This window comes from Physella acuta, unplaced genomic scaffold (genome assembly GCF_028476545.2).
Source record: "Physella acuta isolate Inbredline_101_S28 unplaced genomic scaffold, ASM2847654v3 ptg000213l, whole genome shotgun sequence".
Taxonomy (NCBI): Eukaryota; Metazoa; Mollusca; class Gastropoda; family Physidae; genus Physella; species Physella acuta.
In genome coordinates this window covers 26,951-47,500 of record NW_026731732.1, presented here as the reverse complement: position 1 = coordinate 47,500, position 20,550 = coordinate 26,951, and the positions used below count along the sequence as shown (strand labels likewise).

General features: G+C 35.0%; 1 protein-coding gene across 1 annotated transcript; it reads right to left on the bottom strand.

Moving 5' to 3' along the window:
• Window positions 1–11,037: 11,037 nt before the first annotated feature.
• LOC131937591 (protein HtrL-like) lies at window positions 11,038–16,070 on the bottom strand. Its single transcript, XM_059295140.1, has 5 exons — window positions 15,920–16,070; window positions 15,579–15,623; window positions 14,530–14,767; window positions 11,982–12,119; window positions 11,038–11,773 (listed from the first exon to the last, which is right to left on the bottom strand). The coding sequence occupies exons 3-5, from the start codon at window positions 14,736–14,738 to the stop codon at window positions 11,353–11,355; spliced, it is 768 nt and encodes a 255-aa protein (XP_059151123.1). The 5' UTR covers window positions 14,739–14,767; window positions 15,579–15,623; window positions 15,920–16,070; the 3' UTR covers window positions 11,038–11,352.
• Window positions 16,071–20,550: the final 4,480 nt, after the last annotated feature.

Genomic DNA, 20,550 nt, shown 5'->3' with positions numbered 1-20,550 from the left:
GATATACATATAAAATACATTTTCTAAAAATATATTTACTTTTATAAGAAGCAAAAAAACTAAAAGTTTCAGAATGAATTTCCAACAGCTGTTTTATACATCCATTCTGATAAAATAAGTGACCATAAAACAATCCTAACTAACAGAGTTTTCAAATAAATTATATTTGAATGTTTCTGAAAAGTATGAGAACAATAATAAAGAGCCTAAACAAAACAAAATCAATTTAACGACTGTTCATATAAAATCGTGAAACCGTGTTGAAAAATAAATTTAATACGATATATATTATACCAGATAAAATATTATAAAATTATATATATATATATATATATATATATATATATATATATATATATATATATATATATATATATATGTATATATATATATATATATATATATATATATATATATATATATATATATAATACATAATACTAACTAACATAATGCTACAAACGGTTAGTGTGTTTTAGATTAGATTAAGGATAATGTTTTTCCGCTTCTAGTTCCTTAAAATATTCCATTTGATCACCACGCCTGAGTTTAATAAACCAATCAGTTCGTACAGCGAAATAATAATATTTTTCGCGAAACAATTTGGCCATGATAATGCTCATTGAAGACTGGTCATTACGCATGCAGTAGCCAAACGATGGAGGTTGTACATGCAGTGGACAGAACTGAACTGTGTTCTGCGGGACTGGGCATGTGCAGGCTGCGTTTAGGCCACAAGCAGTCCAAGGATCGACAACAGCTTTTTTTATCAATGGCTCTCTGAATAGGTGAAATATTATAGAAGTATTATAGAAATACAATTTCGTACGCGTACAAATACACTACACATTGAAATACACATACACATCTACGTCTAAGTACATGCACGCGCACACTCAAGTTGGGATTGTGAGAGAAATACATATTTCCACTACAGATATAACTTCTCAAAAGTTAACACTAGGACCCAGACAGGGTGAATACACTTGACATAATGCTTATTATTTTCTTTTTTCAGCTTTTATTCAAACTACTAACATCATCAGTTCAATATACGTTTAGACTGGTCATTGACATGATACAGATTACCTCTCACATCAAAAGCGTAACCCGAACTTTCTCAATAGCATTCCACCGCCTTACAGTTTCTACCTCAGTTCGACACTATCTTTCATCCACGTAATTCATTATATTTCTCTCATCAACAATCATTCGCACCTAACTACTCTATCAAACCATACAAATAACAAGGCACACATTTTAAATGAGCGAACCCACCTGTGGAACATCGCAAAAGCCATTTCAACTTCTACAAATGGTAGGTGGGCACAGGGTGAGTCGCCAAAATATTGAAACATCTGAAATATTTTTTTGTCTTTAGGTGAGTAGATAAGTATGCAACATGTAATTGAACAAAATAACAAATGATTTAAAGTTACCTGATAATACAACGGTACATATTTTCTAATTACCTGCTTTAGAGTGTAGTAGGGATTTGCAAAAATATGTGGGTTGTATCGGGCCGCTATGCCTTGTCGTTTTGTTTTTGATACCATTGCAGGTATGGCCTCCGGCAGGACGAATCTATTGAAATCATTTCAAGCAACATAAAAAATAAAATTCAAATATTTTAAGTGAACTAGGAATTGTATTTTCAAAATCTTTTGTTTTAATTTTATTCTTGATTCAAACTATAACAATTTTTTTTTCTTAAGAGCACAGTTCATTGTAATGAATATTTTTGATATCGTTGATCCCAAAAATACTAAACCAACATTAAAAAGTACCATATTTGACCATAAGAAATAAAAAGTAACAGACCTAACAGACGCATCTGCCCAGATGACAACGTTTGCTTTAGGATACACAGCACTGACTGCTATTGGCTTCCAGGCAAAACATTTCAAAGATTTAAAGTGAGGAGGAAATTTCTCAAAAAGAAAATCTATAACAATGCACCTGTAAAGTAGATTGGAAACAGTTAAATAATTGAATTGAACTACTTGAAATTCGCGTATAATTTATTAACAAGTCAAAGTAAAATTTAGTGCATACATTAGTTGAATAAAGTATTTTTCCCTTAAATAAATAATAGGATTAAATAAATAATATGGTTTGATCATAGAGTTTCGGCCACAGCGCTGCTCTTATAACAGAGGGTTTGATAACAGGGTTTTTACCACAGAAGTGATTTGACCACCGGAATGTTGTGTTGTCATTACCACGATATAATATACCTGTGAATGATCTTACCTGCAATGTTTTTGTAACTGTATCTTTTCCTGGGTAGTTAAGCCAATATTAAACATCACTAAAAGAAAGTTAGTAAGCAGAGGATAGACGCCATCGTGGAGTGAATAAAGAAATGCCTATAGAAGATAATTTGTAAATAAGTATTCACATTTGTTTGACAACGAACATATTTATATTGAATAATAAGAAATATAATAGAACCAAATTTAACACATATTAAGATCTTAGAAAAAGCATTGTAGATAAATAAATATTAGCATTTTTTTAAAATTTGAATACTTTGAATTATGATATTATAAGCGTTCATAAGATATGAAAATACATTAACCAAACTTTTCAGTTAAAGATTTATGTAAGAAAATTGTTTAAATATTTGACCTGAGATTCCAGAAAATGATTAGAAGATAGAGCGCTGGCGATTATAACGTCGTATGATCCATTAATCTGGTCTGTAAACGATTTTATGACTGCGGTGTACTGATCAGCAATTTGTAAATTGTCCTTAAAAGACAGCTGGTTGATCCTGGTCTCATAATCTCCTGGAAGTATAGGCTGCAAGCATGACTTTCCTACACTGGTCTTGTTACATTCATCAGGTTCTACATGCCCAATTCCCTTACACCCCAGGGTGATATTTTCTAAGTCGGGTGTCATATGGGCAAGGTCCAATTTCTTACCCAGCTCCTCAGTGAGGAATTTAATTCCATACGATTTAGTTGAATATAAAGGAGAGTCATCTTCAGAAGAATGTTGAATCTTTGAAACTTCAATATGGTGATGTATTTTATACTTTGAATTTCCATATTTAGAATTCATGGTCGAAGAAAACTGGGGGATCATTTGAGCATGAAAGAAATAATTACAATTACACATAAGAAAATGATGTAGAACGATAAAAAATTAAATAAGTGGATATGGGTATGAATATGGACAAAAGATGGATTTAAAAAATACTCTGGGGAATCATTTTAGAATAAATATCGCGTTTAAACTCAAGCAATATTTTTTATTATCAACAATACATTTTCCAGGGTAGAAGGTCTGGTTGAATGCCAGACAATCCAATAGCGTAATGGAAATTTGCATCCATTGATTGAAAGACAGACACACCTTTGTTTAATAACAAGGTTACAACCTTTTTAGTCAAACGCTCCTCGTAGTTAAAACAGTTATCAACATTCAAATGGTTATCGAGGCTACATGTTTATCTAAACAACTACTGATATAGCGGAAGAAAGTTAGCTGTATGGTGCATGCATGTATTTTCAACATTTTTACATTTTAAATCAAATGTGATGACAAAAGATTCATTAATATTTTAATTTTTTAAAATAAATTTAATTTTTTTAAAGCAAACATTAATGATTAATGCCATTTATGCCAATCAAATTATAAAGCTCAAATCGCTTGTATTACCATATAATCTAGATATTTAGCAGTAAGATATTTTGTATGAGTTAAGTTGTCCATGATTGACATGCCCATGATTAACATGCCCATGACAAATAGAGGTATAAGCCACTTACCAAATTATTGTCATGTAACCTTAAAAAAACCATAATTGATATGGTCAGTAGGATCAGGCTTGAAAAAAATCTTTTCCTTGGACATTTTCTCAGCATTTTGCTCTATCGTTACCTTTGAAAGAATTATTCCAAATAATATTTGTAGTAATTCTTAACGATCGTTTAAATTTATTGATGGTGTTTGTCTACCTGTGTGTGCGCGTTTATATATATATATATATATATATATATATATATATATATATATATATATATATATATATATATATATATATATATATATATATATATACGAATCGAGGGCTGGATTGATTGAAGTATATATTCAGGTATGGGTAGTGGGCACACAATTAAAAGGAATGGATCGAAATCGGACGAATAGAATGGAACAAAAAAATGTATATATTATAAATGAATTCAGCTGAAGGTAAGATATTCGCAAACAGTGAAACATAATGTCATATAACATGGAGGGTAAGTAGAGGTGTTACTGGACGTAGAAATGTAAGAAGTAGAAATAGAAGCTGTTAAAAGTAATGTTTAAATAATGAACAATGTTTTATGAGCTTTATATATACGCTTTTTTGAATCTCATTGAGTCGTATCCCCCCCCCCCCCCATCTAATGCTATCGCCTCTACCCCATACAATTTAAACCAGTTTTATTTATGTAATTAAAGGAGGATTTAACATTCGAGTACATTTTGTTGAGACGATTCTTACGTAAATTTGATGTTGATGATTTTCGCCCACGAATAAAATGTGTTATTGTTAAAGTATACAAGAACTTACCTAAAACAGAACACTTGAGTTATCTAAATTGCTGTTATAAACTGTGAGTGATACGGACGTACAAGAAAAACGAACAGCTGTGTCGAGAGTGTAACCTATTTTGCGCAAAACGCTTCCCAGCCAAGGTCGCTAAGATTGCCGTGTGTGGTTTGCTGACGTGCCGTGCCGTGTTACTCCGCAGTGCGATAGGCGTTTAGAATCAGCTCTCTGTTATATCCTATGCTAAGAACGACGGCTGTCCGAAAAAAATTTTTAGTGTGTTTTTGGAAATTTAGATTTGGCGACATTGGACTTGAAGGTGAACGAGAAATGTCGATTTAACAGATATTTAGACGGCGATTAGAATACGAACCAGTCAGAGACTAATTGAATGTTAAAATATGATTTTATAATTATCCTACAGACAGTGGCGTGACAACCATGTAACAAAGTGGACAAAGTCCACAGGCACCTAAGTCCCAAGGCCCTTCTATGTCCCAGGTCAACGGTCTGTATTGGAAATAGATGTGCGATCTAGCCCATTTATTTTAAAACAAAATGTTTTAAGAACCTAACACGGTGCTGTAGGTGCAATAAACATACATTTTAAAAAAAATACGACAATATAAAAATGGAAGTAACAGTAGAATCTGAGCTAGAAATTGTTAGTCATTATATATTTTCCGTTTTTTTCAACGATACTTATAATTTAATTGTTAGAATTCAGTATCAATTAATATTTTTTCAAATTGCGTCATGGTATACATATAAAGCATATTTTCTAAAAAATATTTTTACTTTTATAAGAAGCAAAAAAAAGCAAAAAGTTTCAGAATAAATTACCAACAGCTGTTTTATAAACCGCGGCTGATCTGTTAGCCTCTGTCTACAGGGAGAAACTAAAAGACAAGACTATGGTCGTAAGGACATCTGAATAGAATGTTAAATCATAGGTGGTGATGACAACAATATAGAACTTCCAAAAAGTAGACATTGGCCGTGGTAGATGGTGTATATGGAAATATATCAAGTTCTGAGCTGAGAGAAAAACATACAAGCTTTGTAATGGCAAGTAATGTCAAAACAAGCTAAACATTCATTCGATGCAGAGGTACTGGGATTGAAGTAAACAAAAGACGCATATTATATGCCTAAGATGACTGAATACACACTGTGAAGGAAAATATAGCTGGTTCTTCCCTAGTTGCCACCGTAAAAAGACTAACAAGTATGCTGTTGATATTCTTTCTTCTTCATTCTTAATTTTAGTGTTTGAAGGGATTTCCTTCAAAATAATTAAGAATACGTGTCAACTGTTTATGACTCCGATTTCAGCCTGCTTTTATTTTTGGATTTGCTTCCATAGCCTTTGTACAACCAAGAACAAACTAGCAGGCAGCAGTTGTTTAATTTTAGAGATGTCTCTCTTGGAGGAGTTGCTGTTCCCAGCTATTGAGCTTATCTGCCCAGGGGTTCGAACCATGAGCCTTACCGACACGACCACGCCGATCCCTCTTTACCTTGTAAATCAACCAACGACCTCGCGGAAGATGGTGGTTTAGATATAACAATATGAGGATTATGATAAGACTGTATAGGGTTTTAAATTTGACTAAAAGCAGTATAATCAATGGGTTGCACCACAGCTACCCCCCCTTAACCTTCAAGTGAGCCTCGGTGTAATCTCGAGCACACTACATGCTAAACACTCATACGTTCTATTGATTTAGACTGAACAGTATTTAGACCTCTAGATAGAAATTTCAAACAATTTCTTTATATTGTTTATCAAAACGTCGCCTGTGTTGTTTATGCCTCAAGGGGGTTGTACTGCTTCAAAGCCGGAACATCTGGCCGTAACACAGAATACACATGTAATAAAGGCTCCAGTCTAAATCGGATGCAAATTTAGCGTTTATGGTGTAAGGGAAGTAACAACATTATATTAAGTATATTCGAGTTAACTCCCGTATATGAATTAATATCTATGGTTTTAGAACATAATAATAATAATAATAATAATAATAATAATAATAATAATAATAATAATAATAATAATAATAATAATAATAATAATAATAATAATAATAATGATAATGATAATGATAATAATAATAATAATAATAATAATAATAATAATTTAACTAAACCAAAACAAGGCAATTAATGCAAATGATTCAGTTGCATTACCCACACATTTATTATAGTAAAAATATTAGCTGATGTGGTATGGTAAGTTTTGTCAAGACTGGGACCTGAACTACTACACCTTGCCTTTGTATGATTCTATACACAACACATGTGACATTACAACGTGACTACACACTCAAAACATGTGACATGTGACAAAACACCGTCACTCCTCACACAACACATGTGACATGTGACACCGTCACTCTACACACAACACATGTGACATTACACCGTCACTCTACACACAACACATGTGACATTACACCGTCACTCCTCACACAACACATGTGACATGTGACCTTACACCGTGACTCTACACACAACACATGTGACGTTACACTGTCACTCCTCACACAACACATGAACATGTGACATTACACCGTCATTCCTTACAACACATGTGACATGTGACATTACACCGTCACTCCTCATACAAAACATGTGACATTAAATCTTCACTTTTTGTTACAACAATTAACACTTTTCCGATTGCATCATTAAAAATATGTTCCTGCATTCGAACATGCATTTTTATATTTATTTGCCTTCATTAGATAGAATTTAGTTTATAAATTTAAAACATCAAACATCCAACATATTATTTTCAGCAAAGTTCTCCATATATCGCTGAACAAACTGATCACATTGGCTATAATATTATATAGACTAGATAAGCTGTCTTTTCAGAACTGTCGATCAAGAGGGTAGATGATGTAGAGTTAACCATCATTTCATCCGTCCATGAATCACTCCGTCTATCCCTCAGCTCATCACTTCGTCCTTTCGCATATTCGACCATCCTTCCATCTCGCTATCCTTCCGTCTTACTATCTCACTATCCTTCCATCTCGTTATCCTTCCATCTTGCTATCCTTCCATCTCACTATCCTGCCATCTCACTATCCCACCATCTCGCTATGCCTACCATCTCGCTATCCTTCCATCTTGCTATCCTTCCATCTCAGTATCCCTCCATCTCACTATCCTTTCATCTCGCTATTCTTTTTATCGAACCTTCCACTTATGTATCTATATATTGTCTATCTATCCACCTATTAATGCCGTACACATTCATCAATTTCATATTTCTTTTATATTTCTTACCTTTCATTATAATCGAATATTAGTTTTTTTTTTTAAATTTCAGCATTTCGAATTTGTTTCCAAATATAAATTTCTTTACATAATCCAAAATCATAAATAATTCGTAACATAAAGACATCAAAGGCAAGTAGTTGAAGCTTTGTGTTTATTGAACATATTTAAAATGTAATAATCTCTCAATATATTGATTTTTCAGTTCAAAAATCTGTATGAGATATTTTGAAGACGTTGTCATGCAAAATATATGAAGAGATAGTGTGGTCTGCACTATGCCCAGCCGCCTTTACTTTCCCTAACGTGAGTTAAGTACCCATCAGAGTTGGGACGGTCTACTGACTTGAACCCGAATTCGAACTCGAGACTTACGGGTTAGCAGTCCAGCTCTCTACCGCTAGACCACTCCCTCCCCAGACACAACTACCCCAGGTAATACACAGACCAGTCACCACCAAACACACACATACAAACACGCATGCGCAAACACACACCTATACACTCACTACACCCTCTGTATATGGGTGGATTACTTCATGCTTAAGTTGTATTTTTACTATCAGTACCAGTCTGATGACCTGACAGTAACAGTTTCTGTATTGTGTATCAATGGAGCCATATACATGCTTCTCTTTAGTATTATAGAAGGTAGTAAACAGTTCTTTTGCCTGACAATAAAAATATAGCAGCTTTCTTAGGCAGTTTCTATTTTTGTGTGGCGATTTGCTATTAACATTATTATCTTACTATCTTTATAGAAATTTGCTCTGTTCAGTAATAAATAAATCTATATAGGCCTAGTCGCGAACAGCTATGTGGAATCCAATATACTCTCTGAACAAAGCGGCTCTCGTTTTTGGCTTGTTATGGAAGTGAGTTAGGATGGAGCAGTATCTCCTGTTGGTTGTGTGATAGAAGTTTTTAGCGCAATTTCCATTCTGGAGAATTGCGTTTATTAACGCGTCATTTCTGGATGGATGGATGGATGGATGAATGTATGGATGAATGTGTGTCCGGGCTTTAAGTCGTATCTCCTCCTCAACGAAGCAATATCGATGACTAGTTCCAAAAGCAATTATGTTAAGCAAGTTACAAGAATGAGCATAGGCCATAAAAATTCCGGGTTTCTTTCATGTATTTCCCGGAAAAGCCAAAAAACCTCGAAAAAAAGCAGTTTTTGGCCCATATCTCGTCAACCAGACCACTTAGCGACTTGAAACATGTACCAATCGATTCCTGCCATAATTTAGAGCAATATTGCCGAAGAAAGTTTTCAAAAATATCCTCTCGTTTGGTCACAAATTTTAAAATTACAAAAACACCTACAAACCGATTGTTCTTCTAGCTTGAACGCATCCCAGCATTATACGTCAGAGCTATTTTTAGATAACATAAGGAAATTGCGCATAAATGTCACTAGACTTTTTTAATTAACTTGTTTTATTCACTAGATCTAAGTCACCAACCTGGATTCTCAGCACTCGCTGAAATCCGTTCCATGCAAAGACTAAAAAAACTGCAGAAAAGCGAAACAACATCGCTTTTTATAGAGGCACAGAATTCTCTGATTTCTTTAAGCATAAATACCTATCAATAAAAATATGAAGCGGAAATGGAACTTCACAGCATCTTTTAACGCTACTGCATTTATTATTTTAATTTACAGATTACTTTATGTTATGAATCATAGTTTTAATGTTAATTGTGGGTCCTTTTTGAGGATGTCAGTGTCGGAGCCAGTTTGTTGTTCCATTTTTGTGAGAATAAATAGCCAAATGTGTGCATTATTTTAGGTTAGGTTTGCTTCTTACCCCTCTTGCGATACAAGAGCGTTCCCGGCATCATCTGTAAAACCATTACCGCTCGACCGTGACGGTCAGTGGGGTAGGTGATGCAGAGTCCACCTGTTTCTGTTACCTCGTCATATGAATGGATAGCGTGGTACAAAAAACGAACCGGTATGCTAAATACTAATTTAATTAAATAAACAAGACAAATATTATTTTTATGGGGTTAGACTCGATGGCATTAGAGAGAGAAAGGTGTGTGTGTGTGTGTGGGGGGGGGGGGGGGGGGGTGCTAATACGACTCAATGAGACTAACAAAAGCGAAAAAGAAAAGCTTATAAAACGTTATTTTACCTGTTCACTATTTACAATTTACATTTATCATAGAGATGTCTTCTTTTTTTTCGACTTCTTCTTACATTTACACGTCAAGTAAAACATCCACTTACCCCAATATTACGATGCCATTATATTTCATCGTTTGCGAAGATCCTATACTGATCTATATTCAATTATGATACATTAATTTTTTTTTGTTTCATTCCGATTCGTCCGATTTCCATCTAATCCGTTTATTTATTTTTTCCCTATCCATGCATCAATTTATACATCAATTGATCAAGCCCTCGATTCGTACATACATAAATATACGCACACACACACACACACACACACACACACACACACACACACACACACACACACATATATATATATACACACACACACACACACACAAATGACTGACTCCGCGGCAACGCGCCGACGGGCACGCAAGTGTATTATAGAAAAATATAACGACGTTGATATAAAATATTTCATGTATGCACATAGGCAAGTAAAAACTCAAACATGCACACATAAACACACGCACATTCATATAATACTCATTGGTAAGCGATCTTTGTGTAGTTTTCTGTGTGCGCATATTTATCTTTGCACATTTTTCTATGTGTGGAATTTTCTGTTTGCCTATTTTTCTGTGTGCGCATATGTCTGTTTGCACATTTTTATGTGTTTGGGGAAATGTCTTTTTTCGCTTCATTTCTCTCTTTGCGCATATTACTGGGAATGTAAAATCGCTGACCCACTTCCTTCCAATTTCCCTTACTTTCCCTTAGTAGGATATATATATATATATATATATATATATATATATATATATATATATATATATATATATATATATATATATATATATGTTATTTTCGGTGCAGTCTTCTTTTTGCTACAGTCCAATATATATCGAAAATAATGTGAAGATTTAAATGAGACTTTCTGAAAATTGATAATCATTTAAAATTTTACATAGTATGCACAGTTAAGCCCATTTTTATTTAAGATACTATAAATTATAAAACTATACGACACACCGTCAAAACTGCCCCACCACACTACTTTACGTTTACCTTAAACCAATATATACAACAGTGCTTGTAATACATACATATTTCATTTTTATCAAACAAGATTTTGACATATGAATATTGAATATCATAAATGAGGCTGATAAAAAGTATCTATTTAAAAAAAAACAGAGATACATTTTAAAATTAATAATATGGTTGTTAACAAAGTTGAGTTTAAAATTTCATTTTATATTAATTAAGAGCAGCATATGCAAATAAGTTCCAATTCTAGTATAGCGTTGTTTTTTTTGGAGTCAAATATTCAAAGTCCTCAGTCATAGTTAATTTTACGCTATAACTAGAGATTTATTGCAAATCATTTTTCGGAGTTAAAAAGTTTAAATGCATCATGCCAAGTGCCTCGTACTAAATGGAACATCGATAGATATTTGTAACACAGCGTTAAATAAACCGTCTGTTCGTCGTCAACTATTCCATGATCCATCCACTCTTCTACTTGTTCGTTCTGCAGACTGTACAATTTCTGTAGCGCTGAAGTTCCACCTGCTATGAATCCACCATTTATTACAGCAATTGACATTTTGTGGATTTTATCTTTGACATTTCTGAACTCTTCAATCCCTTTTCCGAGTTCTATGAAGGTGACTTTATCTGCATGCTCGAACAGTCCGCGCGGCCTCCAAATGTGACTCGCTGGAAATATCGGTGCGCAATGGCCGTAGCCACCATCCAGCCAAATGAAAAAATTGTTTTTGAATGGATTTTCTTTTATAGTTCTGGAAGGAAAAAGAAAAAAATATCTAAAATAAATAATAATAAAAATATTTTATGAATGGTTCAAAATAAATGTAAACAGTGTAGTTTGACCTAACAAATAATTAACACGAAATATGTAGCGCATTATAGTTTTTTGTTTACTTCTCCACCTAGGAAGTGTTGAATTAAATTACATTTTGAAAAACTAGAAGAAACGTGATAACTTACCTGTCTATGAAGTATAGCTTGGTCCATGTAATAATGACATAATCAGGATAGAGTGCCTCAGGGAGATTCAACTTAAACAACTCGTTGTCCTTCTTGTACTCGGTACTGTTCATTATTTCAGCCATTCTAGGGTACAACCTGCGGAAGATACATTTGCTTACAGTTATTTCGTTAAACTTGTTGCACACATCTTTGTTTCTTCTTCTTCTTCGTTCTTAATTTTGGTGTTGTATAGGATCCCCACCAATACAATTTAGTATACAAGTCAACTGATTATGCGCCATTGAGGCCATTGACTCCGAGTTCAGACTGCTTTTCTTTTTGGATTTTCTTCCATAGCCTTTGTCCAACCAAGAACAAACACAAGGCAGTTGTTTGATTTTGGAGTTACTCTCTTGGAGGAGTAGCTATTCCCAGCTAACGAGCCTCATCGAGACTTTTCGGTTTAGCAACCATGAGCTTTACAGACTCGACCACGCCGACCCTTATATCTTTGTTTGATTACCGAAATTTATGTTATACTAGCCGTCCTGGCTACGGTCTGCACTGGACTATGTATAAAAAAAAATTAGCATATTAAATATTTTAATTAATGTTTATATGAAATTTATACTGATTATTTTTAACAATAAAACTAAATCCAATTCTAACCTTAACCACAACCATCCACAAACAAACATTTAAATCCCCTAATCCATAAAAACGATTAACAGTAATCCACACCTCAACAACAAACATATCCATAAACTCTCTCCCCTTCGCGCACTTAAACGCCTAAAATAACATAAACATAAACATAAACGTAAACGTGAACGTGAACGTGAACGTGAACGTGAACGTGAACGTGAACGTGAACGTGAACGTGAACGTGAACGTGAACGTAAACGTGAACGTAAACGTGAACGTGAACGTGAACGTAAACGTGAACGTAAACGTAAACGTAAACGTAAACGTAAACGTGAACGTGAACGTAAACGTAAACGTAAACGTGAACGTAAACGTGAACGTGAACGTGAACGTGAACGTGAACGTGAACGTAAACGTAAACGTAAACGTAAACATAAACGTAAACGTAAACGTAAACGTAAACGTAAACGTAAACGTAAACGTAAACGTAAACGTAAACGTAAACGTAAACGTAAACGTAAACGTAAACGTAAACGTAAACGTAAACGTAAACGTAAACGTAAACGTAAACGTAAACGTAAACGTAAACGTAAACGTAAACGAAAAAAAATTTTCAGTGAAGGAAACTTGATCATAAACCGCAGACATATTTTTAATTTCAACTGCAACTGTAACAGTAAAATGTTTTTTTTTAAAACTTGATTCGTTATTTAAATCGAGACTACCGAGCTGTAAGAGGTATTATATGTAGAGGTATTGTAATTCAACTGGAACAATAACTTTAACCATAATCATAACGGAGATTTTAACCGGAACTTTAAAATGAATTTAAAAGTAACCAAACCTTATTCAGGACCAAAATTTAATCCGTTACCGTCAATTTAGCCTGAACCCTAATCTGAAGTTTAATTTTACCATGAACCTACATTTTAACAGGTACATGCACTTTAACCGAGATCGAAACTTGAACCTGAACCGGTATCTAAACTTTCAAATGAGCCGAAACATGAATGTAAACCCAAATCGTAACCGAAATCGGAGCCTTAACCCTTATCTAAAAGTAACTGTAACAGAATTCCTAATCATAAATGTAACGCGAACACTTAATCCCATAGCTGTTTATTCATATTGAGTTTTGTTAGCCATATTTTCATTATATGTAATTTTAATACACTTTTAATGTTAGGAAATAAATAACGCGGTAGATTGTGTGTCCTTATTATCAATGTCGTCATTATCTTTGGGGTCGTCCATAAATGACGTCGCACTCGAAGGGGGGAAGGGGGAAGGTCCGTAATTTGTTGACGGTGTGTGCGACGTCACACTTTTGCATTATAAAAAAGCAATGTTTGAAAACGAATTCTAGACGTTATTTCGCGCTGTAGAAAACTGTTTTAATAAATTGCAATAGGAATCGATTAAAATACTGTATTTTGACAGAGTTCAGTCAAGATTTTGGAAAAATATCGATGTTTAAAAAAAAATTCAACTGCAATTTTGATGGGGGGGGGGGGGTTGTAGGCTGAGGTGTGACGTCATTTTAGGGGGGGGGGTCTGGCTTTTTGTGACGGAGGGGGGGGGGGGGGGAGGTAAAAATCGTCAAAAATGCGTGACGTCATTTATGGATGACCCCTTTTTTGCTGTGATTTTCATTTTACTTTAATTTTAACTTCATTTGAAAATTTTATTTTCGTTTATATGACGCCACAGAGTTTTGTCATAGAAAACGAAAGACAGAAAGACAAAGTAAGGACAGTGAAATGAACATGTAGACTAGACATTTAGCCCTTTTGAAGGGGAAATTGAACGGGATTTATGGTGATCGTTTTTCGTTTCCTTTCTCTAAACAAAAAAAGCTTCAACTTCAACTTTAGCATTTATCTACTTTTAGTTATGGTATTTTAGTAATTGCATTATTTACTTGTAGTAAGGAGTGTCTCGTAGTGTTGTTTTTATGATGTGTGTCCTACTCTCCATGCCCCGTCTCTGCTCTTCGGCAAAAGCTTTAGCTTTAGCGTCGACATACAGGACCAGATTAACCTTTAACCCCAGGACTTGTTTAAAGCACCTTAGGTAATGTTCGTAGGTTCGATTCAAATTCTTCCATTTTCCTCGTCCGATGTTAATCATGCCCGACACGACAGTAAAGTTATACAGACCTAGGGAGAAGCAACATTAGGGTTTAGCATAAAACAACATAGGAATAAAATTGATTTTTTTCTCTAAAACGGTTGTTTTACTACGTATTTTGTGAGATATTTTCTTAGGTGTTACTTGTCAAAGCCAAGATAAATAAATATATGAAGTGCTTAGAAAACAATATTGGCTTTTCAAAGAAATCTACAAGTCAACTTAACTAATAAACCGCAATATTTAAGTTTTCATTTTAAGGTGGAAACTGTTTAAAACATTAACTTTATGTTCATTTGCATTTCATTAAAAGTAAAGTTTATCAATGCACCAACATTCAATATCTATATATATATAATTCTCTTCACGGAGACCAAAGAAAACACCAAGCTGTAAACGCACCTAGCAGCCCCTCTCTTCCTCTCTAGGCATATCCCTACCACCCCCACCCCCACATTGTCTGGTTAGCTGTGGTTCACGCTAAATGTTTACAATCGTAGAGCCGGGTTTAGTGACGGCTATTAGGGGCAGATAATTTAGTTTGAAACGATTTTAAGCTTAGGTAGTGTTAAATTCACAAATTATGAATTGCTTATAAGCAGAAAATAAAACTACTAGATGGCGGTGTATGCTACGTCGCGGGTCAGCTAGTATATTATATTCCTTAAAAGAAACAACACGCTGTGCACGCATTCATAGATTGCAGACAAATAATACTTATTTCTTAACACTCAAGAAAAAATGTTATTATATTAAGTTTATTAATTTTATTGTGTTAACGTCCATTTTGTTAAATTAATTTACTAAATATAATCTTGATCAATTGCTTAACAGCATTACCTCCATCTAACAGTTGCTGCGAATTGACTAGTTGTGAACTGTCACCTAATGAACAGATAATTGATGGTGATTGTAAAATGTACGTACAAATGAAAGTTATAATAGCCATCCAAATTTTATTTATATAAAGAAAGTAAATGTATTTAGTTGAGTTCTGGACCTCGAACATTAAGATTAAAGGACATCTGTTTCAGATATTTAAAATTATCCTTTAAAGGGACCTTGTCTAGGTTCTATTAAAAAAGGTGATATATGTGTTCAGTTGGGAAAAATCAAGTGTCAAGAATATAATCTTTATTTGTTGTATTAAGCAATGTTTTTGAAAAAATGTTATATTTTACCTGTTTTGTTTTCTCTTTGAGTAAAATAATTGTCTCTGCCGGGTTGTGGAATGCTCAAAACATGCGTGTTTTTATAAACAAACCAAACCACTGCAAGAACAGCACAAAATGCTAGAACTAAGCACTTATTTTGCTCTTTTCTTTCTAGACACATGAACCTATAAAAAAATTAATTATCGAGCGATATTTAGTAATACAACAAACATAAATGCCCATTAGGTCGTTTAAATCCTTTAGCTATAATAGAGAATCAGTTAGACCCAGACCTAGACCCAGACCCATACCCAGATCTAGACCCAGACACAGACCTAGACCTAGACCTAGACCTAGACCTTTAAACTAAAACTACAAAAAAAAAACAATTCTACTTCAAACTTACCCCATTTCTAGATATTCTACGTATTTCACTGCGTCAACTTAAACAACACACTAATGATTTTTGCAAATAGAACAACAGATTTGTCGACAGTAAAATCGGCTGACAATAATGTGAAATTTTGTGTGTGGATAAAACAGAATCAATAAAGAGAAACTTAACGTTTTAAAAATCAATGTGTATTACACTCAAAAGAGTTGTCAATAAACGTGTTTATGTCAATATTAGTAGTTGCATCAGTAATAGTAATGGTTAAAGGCAATAGCAATAACAAAAGCAAAGCAAAAGCATGCACATGGACATCCATCCATCCATCTATCCATCTATCCATCTATTCATCTATCCATCTATCCATCTATCCATCTATCCATCTATCCATCTATCATTCTATACATCTATCCATCTATCCATCTATCATTCTATACATCTATCCATCTATCCATCTATTCATCCATCTATTCATCCATCTATTCATCCATCTATTCATTCATCCATCCATCCATCCATCCATCCATCCATCCATCCATCCATCCATCCATCCATCCATCCATCCGTCCATCCGTCCATCCGTCCATCCGTCCATCCGTCCATCCGTCCATCCGTCCATCCGTCCATCCGTCCATCCGTCCATCCGTCCATCCGTCCATCCGTCCATCCGTCCATCCGTCCATCCGTCCTTCCGTCCATCCGTCCATCCGTCCATCCGTCCATCCGTCCATCCGTCCATCCGTCCATCCGTCCATCCGTCCATCCGTCCATCCGTCCATCCGTCCATCCATCCATCCATCCATCCATCCATCCATCCATCCATCCATCCATCCATCCATCCATCCATCCATCCATCCATCCGTCCGTCCATCCGTCCATCCGTTAGTCCGTCCGTCCGTTCGTCTGTCCATCCGTCCATCCATCCATCCATCCATCCATCCATCCATCCATCCATCCATCCATCCATCCATCCATCCATCCATCCATCCATCCATCCATCCATCCATCCATCCATCCATCCATCCATCCATCCATCCATCCATCCATCCATCCATCCGTCCGTCCATCCGTCCATCCGTTAGTCCGTCCGTCCGTTCGTCTGTCCATCCGTCCATCCGTCCATCCATCCATCCATCCATCCATCCATCCATCCATCCATCCATCCATCCATCCATCCATCCATCCATCCATCCATCCGTCCGTCCGTCCGTCCGTTCGTCCGTCCGTCCGTCCGTCCGTCCGTTCGTCCGTTCGTCCAGAACCGCAAAAGTTTCTGTTATAGGCTTATAGTTGTTGTAAAACCTCTGATTTATTCGTGTACCAGATGGAAAAAAACGTGTCAATAAGAACTTGAGTAAATTAAAAAAAAATAGAGCGACTATTTAGATCAGTGGTCACCAATCTACGGCCTGCGGGCCAGATGCGGCCCGCGAGGTCCTCTCATCCGGCCCGCGTAGATATTTTTGTCCACGGAAAAAAGCGTTAGTTGGTAATGGCTGAGGGACTTTGACCAGAAAAATTAAAGACATGCCAGGAAGAAACTGGCCCTAGAACTGAAATTTTATAGTTAATGCGGCCCTCGGACTGAAAAGTTTGGAGACCCCTGATTTAGATCATTCTAAACTGTGCTAAACTGTTCGGTTTTCCCCGCTTACTATTTTTCTCGAGTCAAGATGTTACTCATTTTTATTGTTTAGACAATAGACATAAATTTTCTCATCATAAACAACAAAGATGAATGTTGTTTGTAATGATTAAACCACAATAAACAACAAAAGAACACATAAAATAATATTTGTAAAAGGATATGGATCCAGATTCAGTTAATGGCTATGGCTATGGCTATGCTATGGCTTTAGCCTTGGCTTTGGCTTTGGCTTTGTAATTATATTTTTTATTCTGCAATCAATGAAGTCATTATTTGTGTATATAGACGCTAAATCTAGACACATTCATATTACTTAATCTGGTAAACTAGTATTACCCGTAGCTATTGCACATTAATATTAAATCTAGTCTCCAATTTTAATCTAAATCTTGCACCTAGGCTCACCTATTACTCACACAGTCGCTTTACCTATATCTAGAACAAAATAAGCAGCGGAAACTTATTTTATTTTAATAAGCGTTTACTTTTTTATATTCAATCTATTTTATGACATTTGTCTTGCTTATAACTATGTATTTTTATAATTTAAATTTTTACAAAGTTATTCATCCTGCTTCTGCGTTATTATGTTATTCTTAATTGCCGTATGGTTCTTCTGTATAGGGCCTACAACTTTTAATATTATACAAATCAATTCGGCGGTAAAGTTAGTGTCTTTACTCTCTCTCTCTCTCTCTCTCTCTCTCTCTCTCTCTCTATATATATATATATATATATATAAATAAATAAATTTATATATATATATATATATATATATATATATATATATATATATATATATATATATATATATATATGGAAACCGGCTCAAAAGTTTGACTTACATTAGCCAGGCAGGCCTCAGTGTAGCAAACTCCGACACATGGTCGTAGTAGCGAGTCGTTTAGTGTCGGTTTGATCGCTACACGTCGGTCGCTTCTCCGTCGGCTCTCACCGGGCTTTCCTTCCCCACCCACCAGACGCGGGACGTCGTCCTACCGCCTGGTACCCAGCTTGATCGTGGGGGGCGTTCGGCCAGATCAAAAGCCTCTAGCTGCTGTTAGCTACCACTAGCCATTCCGCACTCACTAGGGGGGGGGGGGGGTATGAGCTTGGTCCGACTAATGGCACTCTTCCGAAGCCACGTGAAGGCCGCAGCTTAAAGTCAAAATATCTGGTTAGGATCCTATATAATATTTGTTATTTATGGGAAAAAACAGGGTTATTTCAACACAAGTTTTAGGGTACTAAACATCTGTACATATGGTGAATTTTTGGCATGCACCTCTATAGATGACACAAAGCCCTTGACGAGGGCTAAAAAATTACCGCGATTGAAATTCTCCTTATATGAGATAAATATAAATACATTTACTAACGACCCCCCCCCCCTTAATATTTTGTGAGGTCAACCCTGATGGTAACAAAAAACATAATTCCCGTCGGAAAAACCCCTTTGGGTCGTTAGATTGATCCAGATACCGTATTTTCGTTTATAAACAATTGTTTGTGAAAAAGTAAATAAAAAGTACATCATTTGGTATAGGTAATGGGGATGTAACTTTAAAAAAAATAATTTTAAAATATTTTTTACTATTTAAAAAAAAAAAAAACTATAGCATTCTTTTAAATAGATATTTCGTTATAAATTACGCTATGTATTGGGTGCGCGGACCTTTGACCATAGGGGGGTTTGATCATATGGGGTTTGATCACAGCGGAGCTTTTTTCTACATTTTTGCATCTCTCTCTCTCTCTCTCTCTCTCTCTCTCTCTCTCTCTCTCTCTCTCTCTCTCTCTCTCTCTCTCTCTCTCTCTCTCTCTCTCTCTCTCTCTATATATATATATATATATATATATATATATATATATATGTATATATATGCATATACATATACATATAAATTATATGATGATTTACAATGATTGATTTTAATTTCATAATTACCACCCAGTTCATAATAGGGATCTCCTTTAAATTAAAATGTTTGAGATCAGTACAAGCAAAACTGACTTAAAAATTATAGGTGTGAGATTCAACTACTTAATGTTACATAATATTCTGAATTTGTTTTTCAAGATATTATCGTTCGGATAGTTGGCTGCTAAATTCAATAAAGATGTCCTACAAAGCGTATGAGCTTCAACCAAACCAGTTGTACATTGACAATTATTTACAAGTAAGTACATTTATCTTAAATATTTATAACTAATATACTTAATTTAGTACTTTAAAACACGACGATCTTAATTATTCATTAGACATAATGCTTCAGTTTGATGTTAATAGTTGTGTGAAACTTAGTAAAGTTCCCTTTCAAATCTGACTGTCTATAGGGCGAGTGAAGTAAAGTTCACTTGTTTCTGTGACCTCGGCATGTGAAGAGATAGTGTGATCAGCACTATGCCCAGCTGCCTTTACTTTCCCTAACGTGAGTTAGGTACCCATCAGAGATGGGTGGACTCAGGGACTGTCTATTAACTTGAACCCTAATTCAAAGTCTAGACTAACGGGTTAGCAGTCCAACTCTCTACCGCTAGACCACTCCGTCCACTTTTGTCAAACACATAAACCTTTTTTTAATAGGTAATTTGCTTTAAAAGAACCTGCCACCCAAT